The following is a 22,326-nucleotide window of genomic DNA, read 5'->3' on the forward strand; positions in this document are numbered from 1 at the left end:
AAATGCTTGAATTGTTACAGCTTAATTAAAAAAAAATAAAAATATTTGGAGGAACCCACACAATTAGTCAATTGCCAAGTAAATTTTTGACACCTACATTATCACCCAAATAAAAGTAATAATTTAACTAAAGTAACGGACACTCGGACAGTTGTCTATTACTTTATAGTGTCTAATTAACACACTGCTCCTTTCGCTCAGTGTAAAATGCACTTCTCTATGGACGAGGAGGTCAGTTGACCCTCCTCCCTCTTGCAACCCCCTACCCTCACCCGCCCACCCACCTTCAATATTTTTTTTTACATCTTCAATTTTCTTCTAAATAACATCTTCCATTTTTAAAATTTTTTTTTTAAAGTTATGCTATATATTTTCTATTTATATGCATTGTATAGTCACCAGAATTTAATTTAATTTTGTTGTTATTTTAGAATTAAATTTAGGTTATGTTCATGAAAACTTTTCATAATTTTATTATCAAACCGTTCATTTGGATGATGGTTGGTATGGTAAATTAATCTTGGTACCACAATATTAAATTCTAGAGATCCAATTTGTAAATATTCGATCTTTGTGTGAATTTAAATATTTTAGATTGATAAGGATTTTTAAGTTTCACTTACTTTATTATTGTTTGAATATAGAATAAATGATGTTACTAATCACATAATCATAATAGTGTATATGTTGTTCCACCATTGTTAAAACTTGTGAGCTAATCATTATCATGACCTATTAGATATTTTATATTTTTTAATCCTTACTTGCTTTCAAGATACAAATTTCTTGATTCCGAACTCTAAAATTGGGTATTATTATTTATTAGAAAATACGTAACTACATTAAACATTTAGGTTAATAGAAAAATAAAAATATAATGTTAGATTATTCGTTATTATAAACTTTTAGTTCCACCATTACTTACTATAATGTATTTGCATATTTGTAATTTTCATCGTTAGGGATACCCTTGTATTCAGCCTTAGGGCATTCCCAATAGTGATTTTTAGGAGGTTTTGAAAGTAGAAAAAAATCAAGCTATGATGTTTATACTAAATAGAAACATGACTTTTAGGTGGAATTTACTCCTGCAAGTAGTGGTTTTTGTAAAAATAGCATGTGTCTACTAGGTGCGTATTATTAGTATGTTTTATTATTATTTTTTCTTTTTTTTTTTGTCAGATTTGTTTTTTTATTCCTTTTTATTTTTCACCCCTTTTTTCTCTCCCTCCTCTCTCCTATTCGGCAGCTCAAAAACTTAAAAAATCACCATATCTATTGATGACTTATTGGTCAAGGATTCTAAACTGAAAAGTAAAAATATTGTCATTCTTGGCAAAGAATAGATGTGTACAAACTACAAAGAAAAGCATCATAGGCTTCTATATTATTAATAATGCAATAAAACTCCAGCAAATTAAAGAAAATGTTCAAACTGAACTGTCCAAAATATTCATGAAGGCAACTTGATTCCAACATCACTTTGTGTCTAAGGAACCATTTGTAAGCAAAAGCACATGCAGCAAAGTGTTTTTAAGGAGTAAATAGGTTCCTTATTTGCACAAAGGAATCAAAGAAAAACGCAGCACCAGGTTCCTACACTAATATAATAAATCAATCTACTCTTCATGATTCACTTCAACCCCTTTCAGACCTTCAATGCCAGTTTTTGGGCAGCAAGAGCTTCGGCCTCCAGTGTGGGCTGCCACAGTAGGGTAGTTTCAGCAAGTAACGCGGTCACCACATAGGGATCCATGTTTGAAGCAGGGCGTCGATCCTCCAAATAGCCTATCAAACAAAAGCAAAAGAATAGCACAAAGCATCACGCCTCTATCAGTATCAATAAAAGTGTTTGCTGAAGAACGAACGATGAACAAACATCCCTCTTTCATACAATGGCAATAAGTCATTTCACAAATCATTTATGGAATGGAATGCGGTTCCTCAATGTTAAGAGTCCCACATTGAAAAAATAGGAGAGAACATATGGTTTATAAGGTCATAGGTTAGACTAGTTAATTGATTGGATTCAATCTTTTAGTGTGGTTTAGCCTATGTGCATTATAGCAACTCCCTGCACATCATTTAGAGTCATACCTTTGCCATTCTTCTCGGTATCACGGCCCACACGAATTGAACAACCCCGGTTAGCAACTCCCTGCACATCAATCTCGAGCAAATCAACAAGCAACCAAAGAGAATTCTCAATTTCCAACAAATAGCCTATTTCTAAAGAACATCAAGGAGTATGTTAGAGACGAGATACCCAAGAAAATGTGTTGATGCTGGCAGTTTCATGCTTTCCCGTCAACCTTCTCTCATTTCCTTCTCCATAAGCGCTGATGTGATCCCGGTGGCGAAGAGAGAGATTCAGAATTGCTTTCTTGATAACTTCAAAGCCCCCTTCCTCTCTCATACTCTTGGTACTGAGTGTAGGAATAATTCATAACATAGTTTAACATCTTCAGACCTAATATCAAATGGCTCCACATGTATAAATTACTAAATATCATAAGCATCTATCTATATGTACCTGTAGTTGGTGTGGCACCCAGCACCATTCCAGTCACCCTGTCAATTCAAATTGCAAAAGGATGAAAATCACCTAACAGTTTTGTACTTTTGTCAAGGGAGAGGGGGTTGAATTTCACCGTAATGCAATTAAACTACCTCTATAGGCTTTGGATCAAGTGAGAGAACAACTCCAGCTTGTTCAGTAATTCTCTATAAAAGCATTGAAGACATACAATAATTAGTATACCAAATAATTGGCTTAGAAGCAAGCATATAGCAAATGTTCATAATAAAACCATAAAACAATTATAGTGCAATGGTCAAGAAACAACTTTTTATTTTTTATGTTTCAATTTGTGTATGAAACATTCTATGTTGCTCAACACCTGAGTAAAATAGAATCAAAAAGTCTTGAGGATAGTGTAACATTTGCAAGAATCCAAAGTATGTGCTGCCAAATGTACCACATCAGGCTACAGAACGAGGGTGTTATGTTACCTCAAGGATGTATCTAGCACACCAGATATGATCTCCAGCCTCAATCCCGACGCTAGGGCCTACTTGGAATTCCCACTGTGCCAAAGGTATTTTAGGTCAATGTGTTACCAAAGGACCCGGAACTGTTGATCAGGTTTTTAAACAAGGGGCAAGTAAAGAGAATTCACCTGACCAGGCATGACCTCCCCGTTGGTGCCACTAATGTTAATTCCAGCATATAAGCAGGCCTTGTAGTGAGCATCTGATATGTCACGGCCAAACGACTTGTCTGCTCCAGCACCACAGTAGTAAGGACCCTAAATTTCCCACAAAAAGAACAATATTTAAATATATTCTCCTATTAAAGCTGATTGTGTTGCAACCTTAAAGCACATCCATTTAGACTGATTGTATACAGTAAGCTACAAACTTCTCAAAGAAGGATGATTGAAAGAAACAAATTGTAGAGTAATAAAGAATTTCATTGTAGATTCTATTCATTACCTGAGGACCTGGGTAACCTCCAACAGGCCAACCCAAGGGCCACTTCACATTTTGCTGCAGTAAGGTGTACTCTTGCTCTATACCATACCTAGTTATCATTTTCCACAGAAGAGGGGAGTTAAAAAACAGTCCAGAATCATAAAACTAAAAATGAGATGCTAATAACGACTGGCGAACTATGCTTTAATCCCACTTTAGCTGGGGTTGACAAGTTTATATTCAAATTATCAAGAAAAATGTTTAAATTAGTAGTTTGAGATAGTTGGATAGTATAGATTATTTCATTCAATGTTAAGTGCCAGACTCTTGGATGGCACATAACAATAATTACAGGTATTATTTTGGGAGGAAGGTTTTGATATCATCTTCCATTGTTTGTATTATCTTAAATTTGCATGATGCATAGAAAGAGCTAAGCTGGAAAAAAAGGATTCCAGAAGAAAGCCTGCAATAGTAAATTTACCATGGCACTTCTGATACAACTTTTGGGTCGCTAAAAATTTGAGCAGCCCTGTAGCGTTTGTTCGTTGGAATAGGCTCACCAGCTGGCGTGTATGTATCACAGATGACCTATTTCAATAATGTGTGACATAGCATTAGAAGCAGTGAGTATTCCATAACTTCACATTAGCAGTAGTGAAATCATTGGAATAACACGATCCAAAGGTTATTTATTATACTCACCAAGATGTTGTTACCTCCACGGAAAGGGTCCTTAAATATTGCTTGGGGGCTAAAGGAGGATGTCATTACTCATTACAAGTCTATCCCAAAAGGTAAGGAAATGATAAAAAAATTTTAAAAAAAAAATGGAAATGAGTTTACTATAGAATAACTTCACTGTCTTCTCCAGGTGCTTGCCCGGTACTTGATCCATCATAGTTCCACTTTGGAAGCTCGGAAGGGTCTTGAACTGGTTTTGAAATTGTCTGAGTATTCAAAACTATATAGTTGAGAACTAAGAAGGATTTAATACATTTACCACTTTCTTTTCAAGTAAAAATAGAAGCAGCATTGCATACTCGGGATTTACTACGCGTGTCAATTCCAGAGCCACCAATCCTGTTTCAATCAGTAACAACATATGCATTAATGCAAACATGTAAGATCAATTTTTGCATCAAAATATCCAAGTGGTTTCTTGGTCACAACATATTAAAAAGGATGTCAAAGTTGTTAACTACCTAAATTATTAATTTATTATTATTATTATATAGTGAGAGTTGTTGCTCTGCACTAGGCTATAATAAGGGCCAAACTACACTAAAAAACTGAATCTAATCAATTAGCTAGTCTAACCCATAGACTTATAAACTCATATATTCTGTCTTATTTTATGAATGTAGGACTCTTAACAATTTAAAAACTCTTGTTTCTAACTGAAGCCTGATCATGCATGATGGAACATGTGCAAGGAACGGAGAACGTACCATATGTATTCAGCAATGATCTTATCAGTGTACGGAGTAACATCCAAATTTAGCAGCTGTTCCATCCGGTTTACAGTGCTGTTATCAGACTGCAGCGCAAACACTCTGAACTTAGCAGAGCTTTTTACTGCAAGTCTTTTGTTTGGTTTCATTACAACAGAGCCCCACATCTTTGAAGCCATTGGAGAAGCCTCTGTTGAGCTCTTGGCAATCCTCATTTGCCATTGGGCAGAAGGAGCTAAAATCTGTGCCATATTCACCTATTCCCTACTGAAAAATTTGGAAATAGCAAGCATAAGATACTTGATCATCCAGTGAAAGAAATTAATGCAAAGATGGCTTGATTATATAACTTAAAAAGCCAACACTACGCCACAGAAATAAACACATATCCACAACTTTCGTCTTTACTATGTTATTTAGAACAAAAAGAACTGTGTTGAAACGGAACAGAAAAGAACACAACTGCCCATTTCACCAGGACTAAAGCTAGTCACGGATGCACAATCGAAATGCGAATATCAAATGTGCAAGCATCAAAACGCCAAGAAACGCAAAACCCACATTTTTGAAGACAAAACCAAAACCAAAAGAGGGAGAAAAAGGATCACTTACTGCTGGGAAATGCAGGATAATGGGTGGCTATAGATGGCAAGTGTTGAAGAGGGAGTGGGCAGAATGTATTGTCCGGAAATGTAGCTAAAATGAAGATTGGGTAGACAGATGGGAAAAGGTTTTTTGGCTTTTCCTTAGTAGATAGGGGTGGGGTTTTGAGTGGCGGAAAATCGATTTTGGTTTGGCTGCGCCCATTTTGAAGCAGATGATGATGAACTCTCTCTCTCGTTCAGTCATTCATGATTTTTCTTAATTAACAACTAAACAACTTCTGTTAGCTGATCATGTGGCCGGTCGGATTTTTTAATTATCTTGATCCTAGGAATCCGTTAACCACGCCGATTATGATGAAATCCAGTTGTTATTATATATATTTTATATTTTATATTTTATATTTTATATGAATAAATAACTACTCAAATTCTAGAATCTTTTTTTTTTGAAAACTAAACCAACTTCATTTAATTCAAATCCGAATAGAGAACGTTACAAATAAAGTCTGGAGGGTACAAACACCACTCCTTACAATCAGTCAAAGAAACAGACTCCCGGGCAAGTGAGTGGGCAGTCTGGTTCGCAGATCGTCTAACAAATTTTAAGGATATATGATCAAAACTCATCATCATCTCCTTAATGTCATGAACAAGAAGATTAAAAGAGGATGTTCCTTTGTTCATATTGATAGCTTGCACTAGTTGTTGGCAGTCAGATTCTACTTCAATAAAATCATATCTTCTACTCTTTAACCAACTCAAAGCCTCTCTTACTGCCATGGCTTCAGCTTCCTTTGGCTTGAAAATTCCTTTCCACGGCATTATCCTTGCTTCTAAGAAATCTCCATTTGCATCTCTGAGAATAAAACCAAAACCCATTTTTCCTTCAGCTTCTTTTACAGTGGCATCCACATTCAACTTTATCCACCCATGTTGGGGTTTCTTCCATTTCTCCAATCTTTGTTCTTGAATTCTGAATCCATGTGATGGTTCTTGTGCTCTCTGCCAGTCTGTTATGTAGCTCATAGCAGTTTGGATAATAGTTGCTGGAGGAATAATAATATTGTTCCACACCTTCTGGTTCCTGGCATACCACAATTTCCAGCAGACTACAAGGAGGATGCGTTGCTTTTCTTTATTTAAGACTGTAAATACTCTTTGAATCCACTCCTCAAAGGAAAGGCAGCCTGCTGATATGTAGGAGCTTCCGAGTCTATTCCAGCATTCCTTAGCATTTTCACATTCCACTAGAATATGGAGAATAGATTCATCACTTTTTGAGCACACTTGGCACACACTTGAGCAATCAATTTTCTTAGCAATCAAGCGATCTGCTGTGGGGAGACACTTTGTGCATGCTTGCCAGAAAAAGTTTTTAATTTTTGTTGGCAACCATAAATTCCACATTGATGTCCATAATTCCCTTGTGTTGCTATCAAGCTCTCCAACTAATGCCCTGTAACAGCTCTTCACGGTAAAGACACCATTCTCCTCCTTCGGCCAAATCAGTTCATCTTCATTATTCGCCTTTGCCGTAGGGATGCTCAAGATTAATTTAGAATCTCTGTCATTGAATATGTTTGTGATTGTTTCGCTATCCCAACCTTCACCTTGTCCTATAAAAAGGGATGCCACCTTTGCATGCTCAAGATAGGGGTAAGGGAAGGATGTAACTTTCATATTATTATGGTCCGGCAACCAGTCGTCATACCAAATTCTGATTTTTTCTCCATTTCCCACCCTCCATCTAGAATGTCGTCTTATGACCTCTTGGGTCTCAAGCAGGCTGGACCAAATGAAAGAGGGATTGCTGCATTTTCTGGCTTCAAGGAATGATGAGTTTGGAAAATATCTAGCTTTGTAGAACCTTGCAATCAAGGAGTCTGGGTTCTGCAGGATGCGCCATGACTGTTTGCATAACATGGCCATATTAAAATTTCTCAGGTTACGGAACCCCATTCCACCCCATTTCTTTGGCTTACACAATCCATTCCAGGCTCTCCAATTAATACCTTTTCGGTCATCACAGCCCCCTTTCCAATAGTAAGTATTCATCGCCCTTTCCATCTCCTTCACAAGTTCTTTGGGTAATAGGAAAACACTCATAGCATAAGATGGGATTGCTTGAATCACAGTTTTTAATAGGACCTCTCGTCCAGCTTTTGAAAGAAATTTATGGTTCCAGCTTCTGATTCTCGCCACAATCTTATTCTTTAGGTACCTTAGAATCTCGCTTTTGTTTCTTCCAATAATTGCTGGTAATCCCAAATAATTTCCTTCATTACCATCTCTGGTCACCGCAAAAATGCTTTTTACCCTGTCCTTCATATCATTGGGAACGTTCTTGCTGAAGTTGATAGCTGATTTGTCAAAATTTATTAATTGCCCTGAAGCTGTCGCATAAGTTTCAAGAACTCCTTTCAAGTATTGGCTTTCTGCAATATCAGCCTTGAAGAACATCAAGCAGTCATCGGCAAACATTAAGTGAGAAATTCTAGGCCCTCCTCTAGAAATAGTTAATCCCATTAGCTTTCCTTTGTTTTCTTGATCTTTAAGGAGAATACTCAATCCTTCGGCTACAAGGATAAAAAGGTAAGGCGATAAAGGGTCCCCTTGTCTTAATCCTCTCTCGGGAATCACTGGCCCAATTTCCGTTCCCTCATTCAAAATTGAGTATTTTACAGTAGAAACACATGCTAAGATAAGCTTCACCCAATGTTCACTAAATCCCATTCTAAGCATAATAATCCTCAACAAACCCCATTCTACCCTATCATATGCCTTACTCATGTGTAGTTTTAGAGTTGCATATCCCGTCTTCCCCTGGTTTTTCCTTTTAATGAAATGCTGGACTTCAAAAGCCATCATGACATTATCTGTTATAGCCCTCCCAGGAACGAAAGCACACTGGTTCGCAGAAATGATTGTTGACAGGAGAGGTTTTAATCTATTAGCTAACGCCTTGGCAAGTATTTTGTATGCTACATTGCAAAGTGCAATAGGCCTTAGATCCCCCATACTCTCTGGTTTTGTTTTTTTAGGGATTAAGGTAATCAAGGTGTTATTTAAATCCGTAGGCATAATCCCTGTGGCTAAAAACTCATTGCAGAGATAGACTATATCATTTCCCACAATGTCCTAGAAGTTTTGAAAAAATCTAGGATTCAACCCATCTGGTCCAGGTGATTTATCAGGATGCATGCTAGCAATAGCTGATTTAATCTCTTCGCAGGAGAAGTTGCGAATAAGAGCCTCATTTTGAGCATCAGTTAGCAGCGGTACGATACAATCAGATATAGGATTGAGATTACCTGGGCTGGATTTAAAGAGGACTTCAAAATAGTTTGATATTAACTGTTGTAGCTCTTCTCCACTCTTTATCCATCTCCCATCAGGACCTTTCAACTTGGTGATAGAATTTAGCTGTTTCCTTCTATTCACCGAGTTATGAAAAAATTTCGTATTTGAGTCTCCATCTTTCAACCAAAACACCTTGGCCCTTTGCTTCCAATACAAATCTTGTTGCTCTAGTAACCTTAAATAGCTCCTTTGCGCGTCATTAAACTCTTCTAAGCCCAGTTGATCACTCCTGTGCTTTAAACATTCCATTCTCTTTAGGCAAAAGTCAATTTTTGGTTTCAAATTTTTCAGATTTTTCCCCCATCTCCACAATTCCTGTCCGCAGCTCTCCATTCGCTCTGTGATGTTTAAACCTCTCGTCCTCGCCCAGCTGTTCTCAATAATATTCCTGCAGTGAGTCTCTTTAATCCATAAATTTTCAAACTTGAACCTTCGGCGACGGCTTACTGACATAGTTGGAATCGGCCATAGCATTAGAGGTATGTGGTCACTGGATGTTGCTGGAATGGATTTTGCTTTGGCTTCACCGAACAACGACCACCAGGAATCCGAGACCAAGACACGATCAAGTTTTTCTTGAATCCAGTTCTCCGTGCCTCTTGACTTCTCCCAGGTAAATTGATGCCCCTCAAAAGGAAAATCTCTTAACCCACTGTGTTCATTTGCTTCTTTAAATCCTTGAATCAACCATTGCGGGTGTGTATGTCGCCCAATCTTTTCTTCCTGCGATAGAAGATCGTTGAAATCTCCCATAAGAGCCCATGGTAATTGACTAAGAGTAGATAGATGTTTTAGCAATTGCCAAGATTCTCTTCTTTTGTGTCTTTCAGGGAAACCATAGAACCCAATGAAGCGCCAGGTTTGGGTTCCTTCTTCAAGACACACTTCTGCGTCAATGTACTGTGAGGAGTAACTTTTGACCTCCACTTTAATTCCTTTTTTCCATAAGACTGCTAGGCCACCACTTCTGCCTGACCTATTCACTGTGAACAAACCATAAAAGCCCAAAGCATTTTTTATTATTTCTAGCTTATTTTGATTGGCCAACGTTTCCACAAGAAAAATTAAACTTGGCTTCTTAGTGCGGACTATGTCCGTCAGAACTCGAACTGTCGTTGGATTGCCAAGCCCGCGACAGTTCCAGGAGAGGAGACTCATTTGTCTAGGCGGGCTTGCATCGCAAGACCCGCCTCTACCAAGTTTTTTTGGTTCATTGGCTCAACTGCTTCCATGGGCGTAATCACTCCGAAGAATTCTTTGGGCTCATTCCATGTTTCTTCCCGAACTCTAGCCCTTTTAGCCTTGCCGGATATGCTGCTATTCATTTGACCCAGATGAAATGGGCCGAAGTTGTTCGTGTTCATCCCAGGGAGTGCCACCTCTTTCCCTTTCCAACTGGATGGCGCACTATCTGAGTTATTGCCTGCCTGATCCTTCATTTGTGTGTCTCTATTCTGTTTGTCATTTTCCATTTGATCCTCTTTATTTATTGGGCAAGGGGGAGCAGAATATTTGGGATTCTGTGTGGGTGCACTCTGAACTCCCCCAGATTCCGCGTGCTTTTCCTTTTCCGTCTGCTTAGCAGCTTTCCCGGATGCCCTCCACAACTTTCTGTCGGCTATGGATTCCGGAGCTAGCCACTTCTCTCCGGTCGTGGGAATATTTCGTCGGTTTCCTGCACGTAGTGCCGGGCCAAAGGGTCGCTCCCGCTGTTGAATTTCTCCCTCCAGCATCTTCACACACAATTTCTCACCATGGCCGATCAACCCGCAAAGGAAACAAAAGGTGGGCAATCGTTCATACCAGAATTCTATTGAAAACCATTCTCCGTCGTTCTTCTTCATCCTCATTCCTTTTCTCAAAGGTTTAGCAACATTTAGGGCTACCCGAATTCTGTAGTAAACTCGTAGTGAACCATTGAAATTTTTTTCATCAGTTTTAATGAGCTCTCCCAGGAATTTTCCGACCGTGTGCAATACCTCCTCCGCCCGAAAGTCAGTCGGAAGGCCGTGTACCTGGATCCAAAACTCTGCATGGGTTAGAGGAACCCTCTCGGGATCTTCATGTGTCTCTAGTCGCTTGAGAATCAGCAGACTTTGATCGTATGTCCAAGGGCCGTCTTCAATAATACGGGTGATATCCCTTTCATGGAAGAAACGAAAGAGATACAATCTGGGTTGAATCTCCTTCGCATTCATTCCCATTACCGGTTGCCATATTGAGGCCATAGTATCCTTGAAGAAAGGAAATTTTATGGACTTCTCAGTAACTAGTCGCCCAACTGCCAGGAACTCTGCTTCTGGTTGCGTTTGACATGAAGCTGCGTCTTCCACCTGTTGCTCGTATTCGTCAAGTTCAGCAAGAGTGAGGTTTGTGATTGCATCAGCAATCGTATCTGATTCCATCAGAACCTCTCCCAGAGGAAAACAAGAAAGTAAAAGCTTTTAAGAATGGATTATGGAAACTCACGAAAACAGTGAGAGGAAACAGCTCACGAAAACAGTGAGAGGAAAACAAAGAGTTTTGATTTTTTAGGCTGACTGTTTTACAATGTAACATTTATTCATAATTATACTTTCTCAACCTACTAAAGAACAAAGAGTCAATATCACCCAAACCTCTCATTTGAAAAAGTCACTTCGTGTCAGACCCCAAGATCATTATTATTATTATTATTATTATATTTTAAAAGTGAGTTGAATTGTAAAGATGTAGAGAAATTAGTATTGAATTGCAAATGTGATGATTTAAACCGTATTTAAAAGAGATAAAGTATGTGGATAGTCTAAGCACACTGAATAATTAATGTTGCAACGAATTACAAACATTGATATATTTCTATTAAAGCCTTGGCATAATTAACTTTGATATAATTTTAAAAATTCTACAATGTCGAGACATAATGGTAACATCTTCTACATGCATATTTTTTATTTACAAAAATCCTATTGCCACTTGATATTTATAGCGGTAGATATGACGATATATTAAATTTCTCTAATTTTAGAGTTCATTATTTTATTTACGAGGCTCAAATTTAAAACTTTGCTTTAAAATTTTATAATTTGTTTTTATTTGAATTGAACACAAGTTGGTGATGTTTGTTTGTAGTGGTTAGATAATAAAGGACAATTTTTTAGAGTACATGGTAATGGTTAAGGAGGTAATTAAGAGGTTAGATTTGAAACCACATAACGAATCTAACTAATCATTATGTTAAATCAAAGGGCATGTACAACATTAGATAAGACAAACGAGGACATCAAATTAAATAATGCAAGTTTATTGTGGGATAATTAAACCCTATTGACAATGGCTCTTTTTAAAATTAATTTAACCCTCCAAATCCATAAACAAAAAATCATTCGATGAATGTCATAATTTAGATCTAAAATAAAACATATATGAAATTATATAAAATTTAAAACATTGTAGAAAATTTAAAACCTAATATTATTCAACTATATAGAACTTGCTATTAAACTCCTTAAAAATCCTTATAGGGAGGAAGATGGGTGATGGGTGTCAAACGCAAATTTTACTATGGATTGCGGTCCACAGTGCATTATGGACCGCGCATCAAAACGATATCGTTTTGATTAATGAACAGACGGATGAAACTGCCTCCATTCCGCGCAACTGCAGTTCCCTTTTAATACAACTGTAGTATCAGTTCAACACAATTGCAGTTCAAGATGGATGAAACGGCCCCGACAACTGCAGTATCAGTTCAACACAACTGTAGTATATATCACTTGAAATGAACTGTAGTATCAGTTATGAACACAACTACAATATTAGTCAACACAATTGTAGTATCATTTGAAATGAACTGTAATATCAATTACGAAGATTTACGGGAACCATTTCTCCCACTTATTGAAACGACGTCTTTTTGTGACTTTGATCCATAATGCATTATGGATCGCGATCCACGGTATAAGAAGTGGGTGTCAAATGCTCAGTAAGCTCGTGAGTACATGCTCAATATCTTACATGACTTGAGAGATGTGACCACATTACCCGTGGTGATGAGTGATGACCAAGGGAGATCTAGTCAATACAAGTCCTAGGACTTTACATTTCTTTTGCGGTAGCATATGAGATTTTTTTTAACAAACCATTCCTAAGTTCTACCTTGGATGGTGCTCAAGATTCTAGCATAACATTTAAGCTGAATAAACATCATAAATAACACCATGTTGGAAATTTTAGTTAAAATAACATTTTAAACGTTTATTTTGTTATACAAACTAGTATTTTCGCCCGTGCGTTGCACGGAATGGATTTGTTATAATATTTTAAGAATATTTGGATCGATATACAATTATATAAATTATAACATCGAATATTGTATAGCGCAATTGATGAAATTGGTTGGATCGATTATGTTGTCTGGTGTTTTCTTGGCTTGAATTAGAGCAAATAATTGTTCAATTACCGATGCGATGCACAAATAAATTTTTTATTATATATTTAGATAATAAAAATAAAGAAAGTTATAAAAAAAATTATAATATTGACCGTGTACATTTTTTTGATTATAATATTAGTGCAAAAGTATAACTCAATTAATTGAAATATATATGACTTGTTTGCCTACAATTATCTTAAAAAGATCGATATGTAATATGACTTATGTAATTATATTATTACTAAAATAAATATGAGAAAAATGAGAAATAATTTAATTATAATTATTATAAAAATAAATTCAACGACCAGTGTTATTATCATAATAATTATTAGGCAACTATTATTAGTCAATTACACTAATATATGTGCAATTATACTTTTATACCTTAAGTATATTAATTTTCACCCTATCGCATTTAGTTTTTCTTCCTCCATATTTGAATGAATTAATTGTAACTATTATAAAAAATCTAACAGTCATGTTTAATTTTTTTTTAAAGTTTAAATAATTTAAAGTTTTCAAAAGGAAAGTGTAATTAATTTTTTTTTAAGTTTTTAAATAATTTTCAGTCAATTAATATCCATTCCCTTTTCCAATTTGTCTAATTTTTGTTTCCTTTTCCATTATGATTTTTTTATATTTTCAATCAATTAGTAAAATCAGTTTTCTTTTTCATTTTCTCTTTAATATTGTCTGGGCGGAATTTCACAAAGGATGATTTTATTTTTATTAATAGTAGTATAGATATAGAAGTATAGATAAGTATTCGAATTATTATTATTGGTGTAAATACTAATTAATAAATTATTTTTTCTTATAAAATTATGCAGAATTAGTTTCCATTATTCTCACAATTATAATGGTTTAATTATTCTCAGAATTTGGTAAATAAAATTTGTTACCAATTAAGCTTTATTAATTTTTTTACCAATTAATTAATAATATTAGTTTGCGCAGGAAAGTTGAAGTGGAAGATTTTTCTTTTATTAATAGTATTGATATGTGAATATAGAAACAATATTACCAATTAATAGATATTAGTTAATTTCCATTTTACATTTTCTTACCAAATAAGCTTTATTAATTATTTGACCAATAAAATATTTAATTAATTCACTACAAAAGTTTTGGTGGAAAAAATGAAATAGGAAGATTTTACTTTTATATATAGTATAGATTGTTAGAAATTTTTAGAAATTGAACCAATATGCTCGTTCTCTGGCAACTTAGTTATAGTAATGAATTGCTATCCTAATTCATTTGTATAGATGATGTATTTTTTGTCTAGATATATAGCAACTTTATTATTTTGAAAAAAAAAACATAATATCATCGATTATATTTACACATTATTGAAAACCTCTTCGTAGACGACATTGGAAGTCGCAACACAATCTTGTCCATCCTCGTCTACCGCTAACACCTTCAGGCCATTAGGATGACTGACTCGGGAGAAAGCCACATACAATTGACCATGACTAAAGACCGGTTTTTTTAGCAATAACCCAACGTGAGTTAGTGTTTGGCCTTAGCTTTTGTTTATAGTCATGACATATGCAAATATCAATGAGAATTGTTTATGCTGGAACTTGAAGGACAATCAGTGGTTCTGCCAAATCAACATTATAGTAAGGCAAGACAGAATCCACGTGCTCCTCCCATAGGGTAACAGTGAGCCGACTACCCCTGAGTAGTGAAAACAACAATGAGCATGATGATGCCTAAATTTATACTTAAACAAATCAAAAAGACATCCAAATAAACACATACCGAGAGTCTTCAATGACAAAATCAATCAATCTTTGAGGATTTGAATTAACTTGGACAACTTTTTGCTCAGTAATGGAAACAATACGGCCAATCAAATCTGCAAAAAACCAAACAAAAGATTTGAAATAAAGGACCTTTTGTATCCTATATTGCCAAACTAAAATTTATATATTTTGTAGCAACTAAATATTTAAAGTATTAATAAGGATGCATGTATATTTAATATTATTTTGGTCTGATAAAATGTATCTTGACAAAAGATTTAAAATTGACATTCATGAATGTATACTATTAGAAATTTAGTATAACAAAAAGAAATAAAAACACATCTAGTATATAATAAGATTTAAAGAAGAATTTACCAATTAGCATATTGCTATCCACTCCTCCGGGAGCCTTCAATGTTTCTTGAATTTAACCACAAACTCTTTAGGGATTTGTAAATGGATACAAGTTCCCTGAAGAAAGAAAAAAAAAATATTGTAATGCTCTCCAAGTGCAAATATTAAATATGGCTACAGTGTTCACTACAAAATGCCAACCACCGCAAAATTTACACAACCTTTTTTCCTCTAATTCACAGAACAAAATTCGGCCACGATATAGGCACAATCTGCTCTCCCTAATCTATATACACTTTTAAACTTAATAGCATTTACCTGGGAGTCATGGAGTAAGCACTCCAGTGTGTGTTGGTTGATTGTGGAATGTGGATATTCCCTTGACAAATAACAACGCATTAGCCGGAGTCTAATACAACTCCTTCTCGTCTTGGGAGATAGGTCGGAAGCAGAGACAAAAACAGACCCCATTAGTGAAAGAACATCATTGTTGAAATATTTGCGTGACAATATCGTTTTACTATTTCGATTTGTGTGAACATGTTATAAAATTTCTAATTGATTAATGTATTTATAATTCGAATTGACGGAGGAATTGTAGTATAGGAATTGTAGTATACGAATTGTATTGGAATTGTAGTATAGGAATTATAGAATAGTAGACTTCATTTTGTAGTATTAGATTTCGTGTTTTAATAGCAGATTTATTTGATACGAATTGTAGATTTCGTGTTTTAATAGCAGATTTATTTGATACGAATTGTATATTTCGTGTTTTAATAGCAGATTTATTTGATACGAATTGTATTGGAAGTGTTTTAATAGCAGATTTATTTGATACGAATTGTATTGGAATTGTAGTATAGGAATTGTATTGTTTTAATATTATTCTATTGTTTATACGAATTGTTTTGGAATTGTAGTATAGGAATTGTATTGTTTCAATATTATTCTATTGTTTATACGAATTGTATTGGAATTGTAGTATAGGAATTGTATGGTTTTAATATTATTCTGTAGTATTGGATTTCGTGTTTTAATAGCAGATTTATTTGATACGAATTGTATTGGAATTGTAGTATAGGAATTGTATTGTTTTAATATTATTCTATTGTTTATACAAATTGTATTGGAATTGTAGTATAGGAATTGTATTGTTTTAATATTATTCTATTTTTATACGAATTGTATTGGAATTGTAGTATAAGAATTGTATTGTTATTATTCTATTATTTTAATATTATTCTATTATTTTAATTGTTTTAATGTACAATATTTTGGGCGGGAAGGAAGATTTCGTTTTGGAGGATTTTGTTTTTATATATATAAAGATAAAGATATATGTGAGCTCCACTTTCAATTTAAATTAGGTCAAAGTTAATTCAAGTTCTTCTAAGTGAGACGAAGAGATCGAAAAGTTGCGCTACACATTAATTATAGTTGTAGCATACAACCCTAAGTCCTAGAGCTACCAACATAGAAAGTCGCTAACTATTGCGTCAAGGAATATGGGTTTGGAATGATTATTTATATACTAAAAATGATAAAGAGACAATATTATTACTTCCAAAACAATACTTTGCCATTGCGTGTGAGGGAGATGGCTTTTAGTTAAAAGCAAAATTTAATTAATGCCATTTTAAACAACAAAAATCACCTACCACCACTACTATATATATATACTACGGAGTACTATATTTTAGTGTAGTTGTGATTAGAGCCATCCTTATCAGTTGGAGTTTTTTCTCCAGTTTTTTGTGGGCCTCAACTTCCACCTCATCATCCATTATCTCATTTAATCACAAAAACTCTTCTCCATACTAGTTTGAGTTTTTTCTCAGTTTTTTATGGACCCACCATTTTATATTCTATATTTTAATTATTTGAATGATAAATTTATAATTATAAAAATTAATTAAAATAAACATTCTACATTTAATTAAAATTATAATTACAAACATTTAAATTAATTTTCATTGTTTTTTAATCATTTTAATTTTAATTGTAATTAAATCATTCAAAAATATATGTTAAATAACTGAAATTCGTGAAAATTTTAAAATATAAAAAATAAAACAATAAAAAACAAACAAATTAAATGTTTAAAAAAAGAAAAAGATGGTTGTGTGCGTACTGCGCAAAAATTAAACAAAAAAAATAAAAATAAAAACAGAGAAAGATTGAGAGCGGCGGTGATGGCGAACTCTGCGGCAACGGATCTACAGGGGCAGCGCGGCGGCGGCAACGGTGTCCCCCCCCCCCCTTCTTTCTCCAGCAAGATCAACAACTCACCAACGTCGACGACTTCATTTATTTGGCGTCCATGGCGCCCACGGGTGCAGCGGCGACGATCGACGGCGAACGGCGGGACACCTCCCAGCGACGACGGTCGTGATCAACTAATTCCGACTATCGGAACTATGGTTGCAGCAAGAAAGAAAAGGGGAAAGGAAAAATGATCTCAATCCATTGAATTGTGTACTGAAAACTTGACTGTACAGAGAGTAGGGAGCACGTTTAATAACGGAGGAAGTAGCAGTTGTAACTGCCTAACAGAATGATTTACTGCTTATTACAAATCAGCCCCTCTACCTCTAATACCCCCCGTAAGCTGGAGTGTGCAGGTTTTGGACACCCAGCTTAGAGACAAAAACAGTGAACATAGGTGAGCTTAGCGGCTTGGTGAACCCATCCGCAATTTGATTGGGGAGGATACAGCTAGCAGTTTGATCAACCCACGAGCAACTCTTTCCCTTACAACGTGACAGTCGATTTGGATGTGCTTGGTTCTTTCATGGAAGACTAAATTCTCAGCTATTGCTATGGCGGATTTATTGTCGCAATAGACTACAGCAGGGCTGTCGCTTTTGATGCACAAATCATGGAGCAATGAAGATTTTGAAACGACAGCTGTTGTGGCTAAGGCTCTATATTCTGCCTCGGATGAGGATTTTGAAACGGTAGCCTGTTTCTTTGAGCGCCATGATACAAGGGAAGTACCAAGGAAAATGCATGGCCCTGTAACGGATCTTCGTGTTTCTGCGCATGATGCCCAGTCCGAATCGGAGAAAGCTTTGAGCTTAAGGCTGGTGGCTGTAGGATAGAATAGACCCTGTCCTGGTGAACCTTTTATATATCGTAGAATGCGGTGAGCAGCGGCCAAGTGTTTATCCGTAGGAATGCTTACAAACTGGCTGAGATGGTGCACGGCAAAGGTGATATCAGGCCTTGTTGCCGTGAGATATAATAGCCGCCCAATTAACCTCCGGTAGCTGCTTGGATCATCCAGAGGTGTTCCACTGTCATGAGAGAGCATAGAACCCGGCACTATAGGAGTTTGAACTGGCTTGCAGTCTAAGAATCCCGCATCATTGAGAATGTCAAGGGTGTATTTTCGTTGACATAGATTTAGCCCATTATTGTTGATTTTGGCCTCAATGCCTAGGAAGTAACCCAACACACCCAAATCTTTGATCTTGAAAGCTGTATGTAACAAGTTTTTCAGCTCCTGAATGCGGCTCATGTTACTGCTTGCTACTAAAATATCGTCCACATAGACTAGTAAGGCAATGAAGTCGTGACCATCTCCTCTCGTAAATAAAGAAGGATCAACACTAGATTGTTTGAAACCAGCGTGTAATAGGGCGGCTGTTAGCTTTGCATTCCACTGCCGACTTGCTTGCTTGAGGCCGTAGAGAGATCTTAACAATCGGCATACTTGATTTTGTTTGTCACCTTGAAACCCGGGGGGGAGAACCATGTATACTTCTTCATCGAGGTCACCATGGAGAAAAGCGTTGTTGATGTCCATTTGATGGATCAACCAGTTCTTAGCCATTGCCACAGCTAGAAAGGTTCGAATAGTTGTCATTCTAGCAACCGGAGAGAATGTTTCAATATAATCCACCCCCAATTGTTGTGTGTAACCCTTGGCGACCAACCTCTCTTTATAACGTTCTACTGTGCCATCCGCTTTCAATTTGGTCTTGTAAACCCATTTGCAACCGATAGGGGTTTTACCAATGGGAAGTTCTGTTAGCTGCCAAGTGTTATTTTCTTGCAAGGCTAATATTTCTGCTTGCATTGCATCTTTCCAGCACTGGTGTTTGATTGCTTGGTTATATGACCAAGGCTCTGCTGTGGAGGTGACTGCCATAGTGAATGCCTTATGGGAGGAGGAAAGATTATCATATGAGATAACTTTGGACAGCATGTGTGGTGACGACCCTTTTCGGATAACTGAATCACAGAAGTAGTCCTGCAGCTTACTTGGTATACGCCAGTTTCTATTTGATCGTCGATGAGGATTATCACAAGCCAATCCCTCCTCATTATTGTCAATCTCCAGTGAAGACTGTCTGTTTCTTTCCTCCTCATTGGTGTCAATTTCCAGTGATGGCTGGCTGGAAATGGGAGCTTGTTCCTCGTTTGATGATTGCAGTGTCTGGCCGATAGGAGAATCAGTAGAGTCAGATGATTCATCAATAGCATTTTCAGCCTGCATCGACTGAATTTCTTCGTGCAAAGCTGGTGTCTGATACTCCAATTCTGTGGACAGGGGAATGTTTGGCAAAAGGAGGGTCGAACAGTTTATCCATCAATGTTGTGGATTGTGTAGCTTGTTCAGAAAAAAAGAAACTACAGCTCATAGAACGAGACATCACGAGAAACAAAGATGGATTTATCTGTCAGATCATACATCATATAACCTTTGATATTCGCTGGCATGCCTATGAAAACACACTTCCTTCCTCTTGGTTCCATCTTATTTCGCAAGTGAGATAATGTAGCAGCAAAGCAAAGACAGCCAAAAACTTTGAGCCTTGTGAGATCGGGATCCTTACCATATAGCTTTCGATAAGGACTCAGTCCATTAATCACCGGTGAGGGAAGCCGGTTGATCAAGAAAGCGGCATGCATAACGCATTGTCCCCAGAACTCCAATGGCAGCTGAGCTTGAAAACGTAGAGTCCGGGCAACATTGAGGATGTGCTGGTGTTTCCTCTCTACCACTACATTCTGCTAAGGAGTATCAACACATGATCTTTGATGAATTATCCCCTTATCAGCATAGAAGTCCCTCATGTCAAACTCAAGACCATTGTCACTGCGGAGTACCTTGATCAAAACTCCAAACTGTGTTAAAACAAGATTGTGAAACCTTCTGATTAGTTCCCTCACTTCTGATTTCCTTTTCATCAAATGTATCCAAGTGAAACGTGAGTGGTCATCCACTAGAGTTAGAAAATATTGTTCCCCTTTTATTGAGCTTACTGGAAAGGGACCCCATATGTCTGCATGTATAATATCGAAACAAGCATTTGAATATGAAGAACTTAAAGGAAATGGAGAACGTTTATGTTTTGCTAAATGGCAAATGTCACAAGCTTTAGTTGTTGTGGACAACTTTGGTATATTTTGTAGCAAATGCAATTTATTTACAGGGAAATGTACAAGACGTTGGTGCCAAATCTCTATTTTATTACATTGCATAACCAAATTCTTGTGACTAGAAACCATAGTAGGTGCCATGGGAGACTTCATCATGATATACAGTCCTCCCTCCTGTTTAGCTAAACCAACCGTCATCCCATGAGGATCCTTGATCAGACACTGCTTAGAAGAAAAAACCAAATCATATGATGTATCTTGGATAAGCTTGCTCACAGATATTATATTGAACTGAAACGAAGGAATATGCATAACATTTCTTAACCAAAGGTTGTTTCCAAGCTTCACACTCCCCCTGTGTTTAACAGACAATTAGATTGCATGTGATTGAAGAACCCAAGTCACCGCATCGTGCATATGCCGGCATTTCTTTTTTTCTTTTTTTTTAACTCCTGCAAAAGCTCTGCAAAAAACTTTGTTTTTGCAGAAGTAATATTTTCCTTGAGAATGGTGTCCACATCAGTTGATCTTCAATGCATAGTTTTTTTTCTCTGACATAAACTCCTAAATAACCTTCAATGTGGATGCTCTTATGACGTCTTGTTAGTTGGCTAAAGTGGTTCATTAACTTTTAGTCTTGTCACATCTTTACGTTTTGTATATAACTTAAGGGTTGAGGACTTGAGGAGTTGAGGTTAATGATAAATTGATATTTTCATTATTCCTATCTTCTCATTTTATTTAGAGGTAATAAACGAGTGAATTTAGATCAGATTAATTTATTATTAACTCACTTGCTATTTGGATCAGGTCGATTCAGTCTGATTAAATTTTAAAGTAGACCGACTTGATATGTATAGTAAAAATAAGATCCGGCTCAATTTATAGAACAAAATTAAAATTGATTTTTTAAAAAATAAAAATTTAAAAGTATATATCTTAATATATAAATTATGGAGTATTATTTATGTACTTACATATATTTATTATAATTTTTTTTTGATGTAATATATTTATTATAATTTAAAACTTAAAAATTATTTACTTAGAAACATTACAAGTTTATTTAAAAAATAATAACAATTTTTATTAAAATATTAATGAATAAATTATTTTACAAATTATAATTATTTGACTTCAATGTTGATCTTCAACTACAAGATTGAACTAAGAACAAAGTGTGCTTTCTTTACAATTTCTCTTTCTACAATCTAAAATATGAAAATGATAAAAAAAAACTCTCCCAAAAAAAAAAACCTCCTTCCCAAAATATCTAATCTAGGCCTTTTAAAATAACTTCCCTCCAATAGCACTCTTTAAATTCCGCGCATAGGGGATGTCCACGAGCCCGTCCATGAGCGTGGATCGCTCGTGGACCGGCCACTTATTCCACCCACGCAACCTTCCAGCTCGTGGACTGGTGGCGTGGAACTTTCTGTTCCATTCTCAAGAGCTGTCCACGCTCGTGGGCTTCACGTGGAGGCCTCCTATCAAGCTTCATCCCTTGGTTTTTT

At 36.0% G+C, this 22,326-nt stretch overlaps 1 protein-coding gene across 1 annotated transcript; it reads right to left on the reverse strand.

Annotated features, from left to right (window-relative positions):
- Positions 1–1,351: 1,351 nt before the first annotated feature.
- LOC116024837 (glutamine synthetase leaf isozyme, chloroplastic) lies at positions 1,352–5,700 on the reverse strand. Its single transcript, XM_031265850.1, has 14 exons — positions 5,541–5,700; positions 4,926–5,195; positions 4,518–4,557; positions 4,321–4,424; positions 4,180–4,228; positions 3,959–4,065; positions 3,496–3,583; positions 3,180–3,308; positions 3,013–3,087; positions 2,671–2,724; positions 2,534–2,571; positions 2,267–2,426; positions 2,098–2,158; positions 1,352–1,788 (listed from the first exon to the last, which is right to left on the reverse strand). The coding sequence occupies exons 2-14, from the start codon at positions 5,177–5,179 to the stop codon at positions 1,649–1,651; spliced, it is 1,299 nt and encodes a 432-aa protein (XP_031121710.1). The 5' UTR covers positions 5,180–5,195; positions 5,541–5,700; the 3' UTR covers positions 1,352–1,648.
- Positions 5,701–22,326: the final 16,626 nt, after the last annotated feature.

This window comes from Ipomoea triloba, chromosome 1 (assembly GCF_003576645.1).
Source record: "Ipomoea triloba cultivar NCNSP0323 chromosome 1, ASM357664v1".
NCBI classification, from domain to species: Eukaryota; Viridiplantae; Streptophyta; class Magnoliopsida; order Solanales; family Convolvulaceae; genus Ipomoea; species Ipomoea triloba.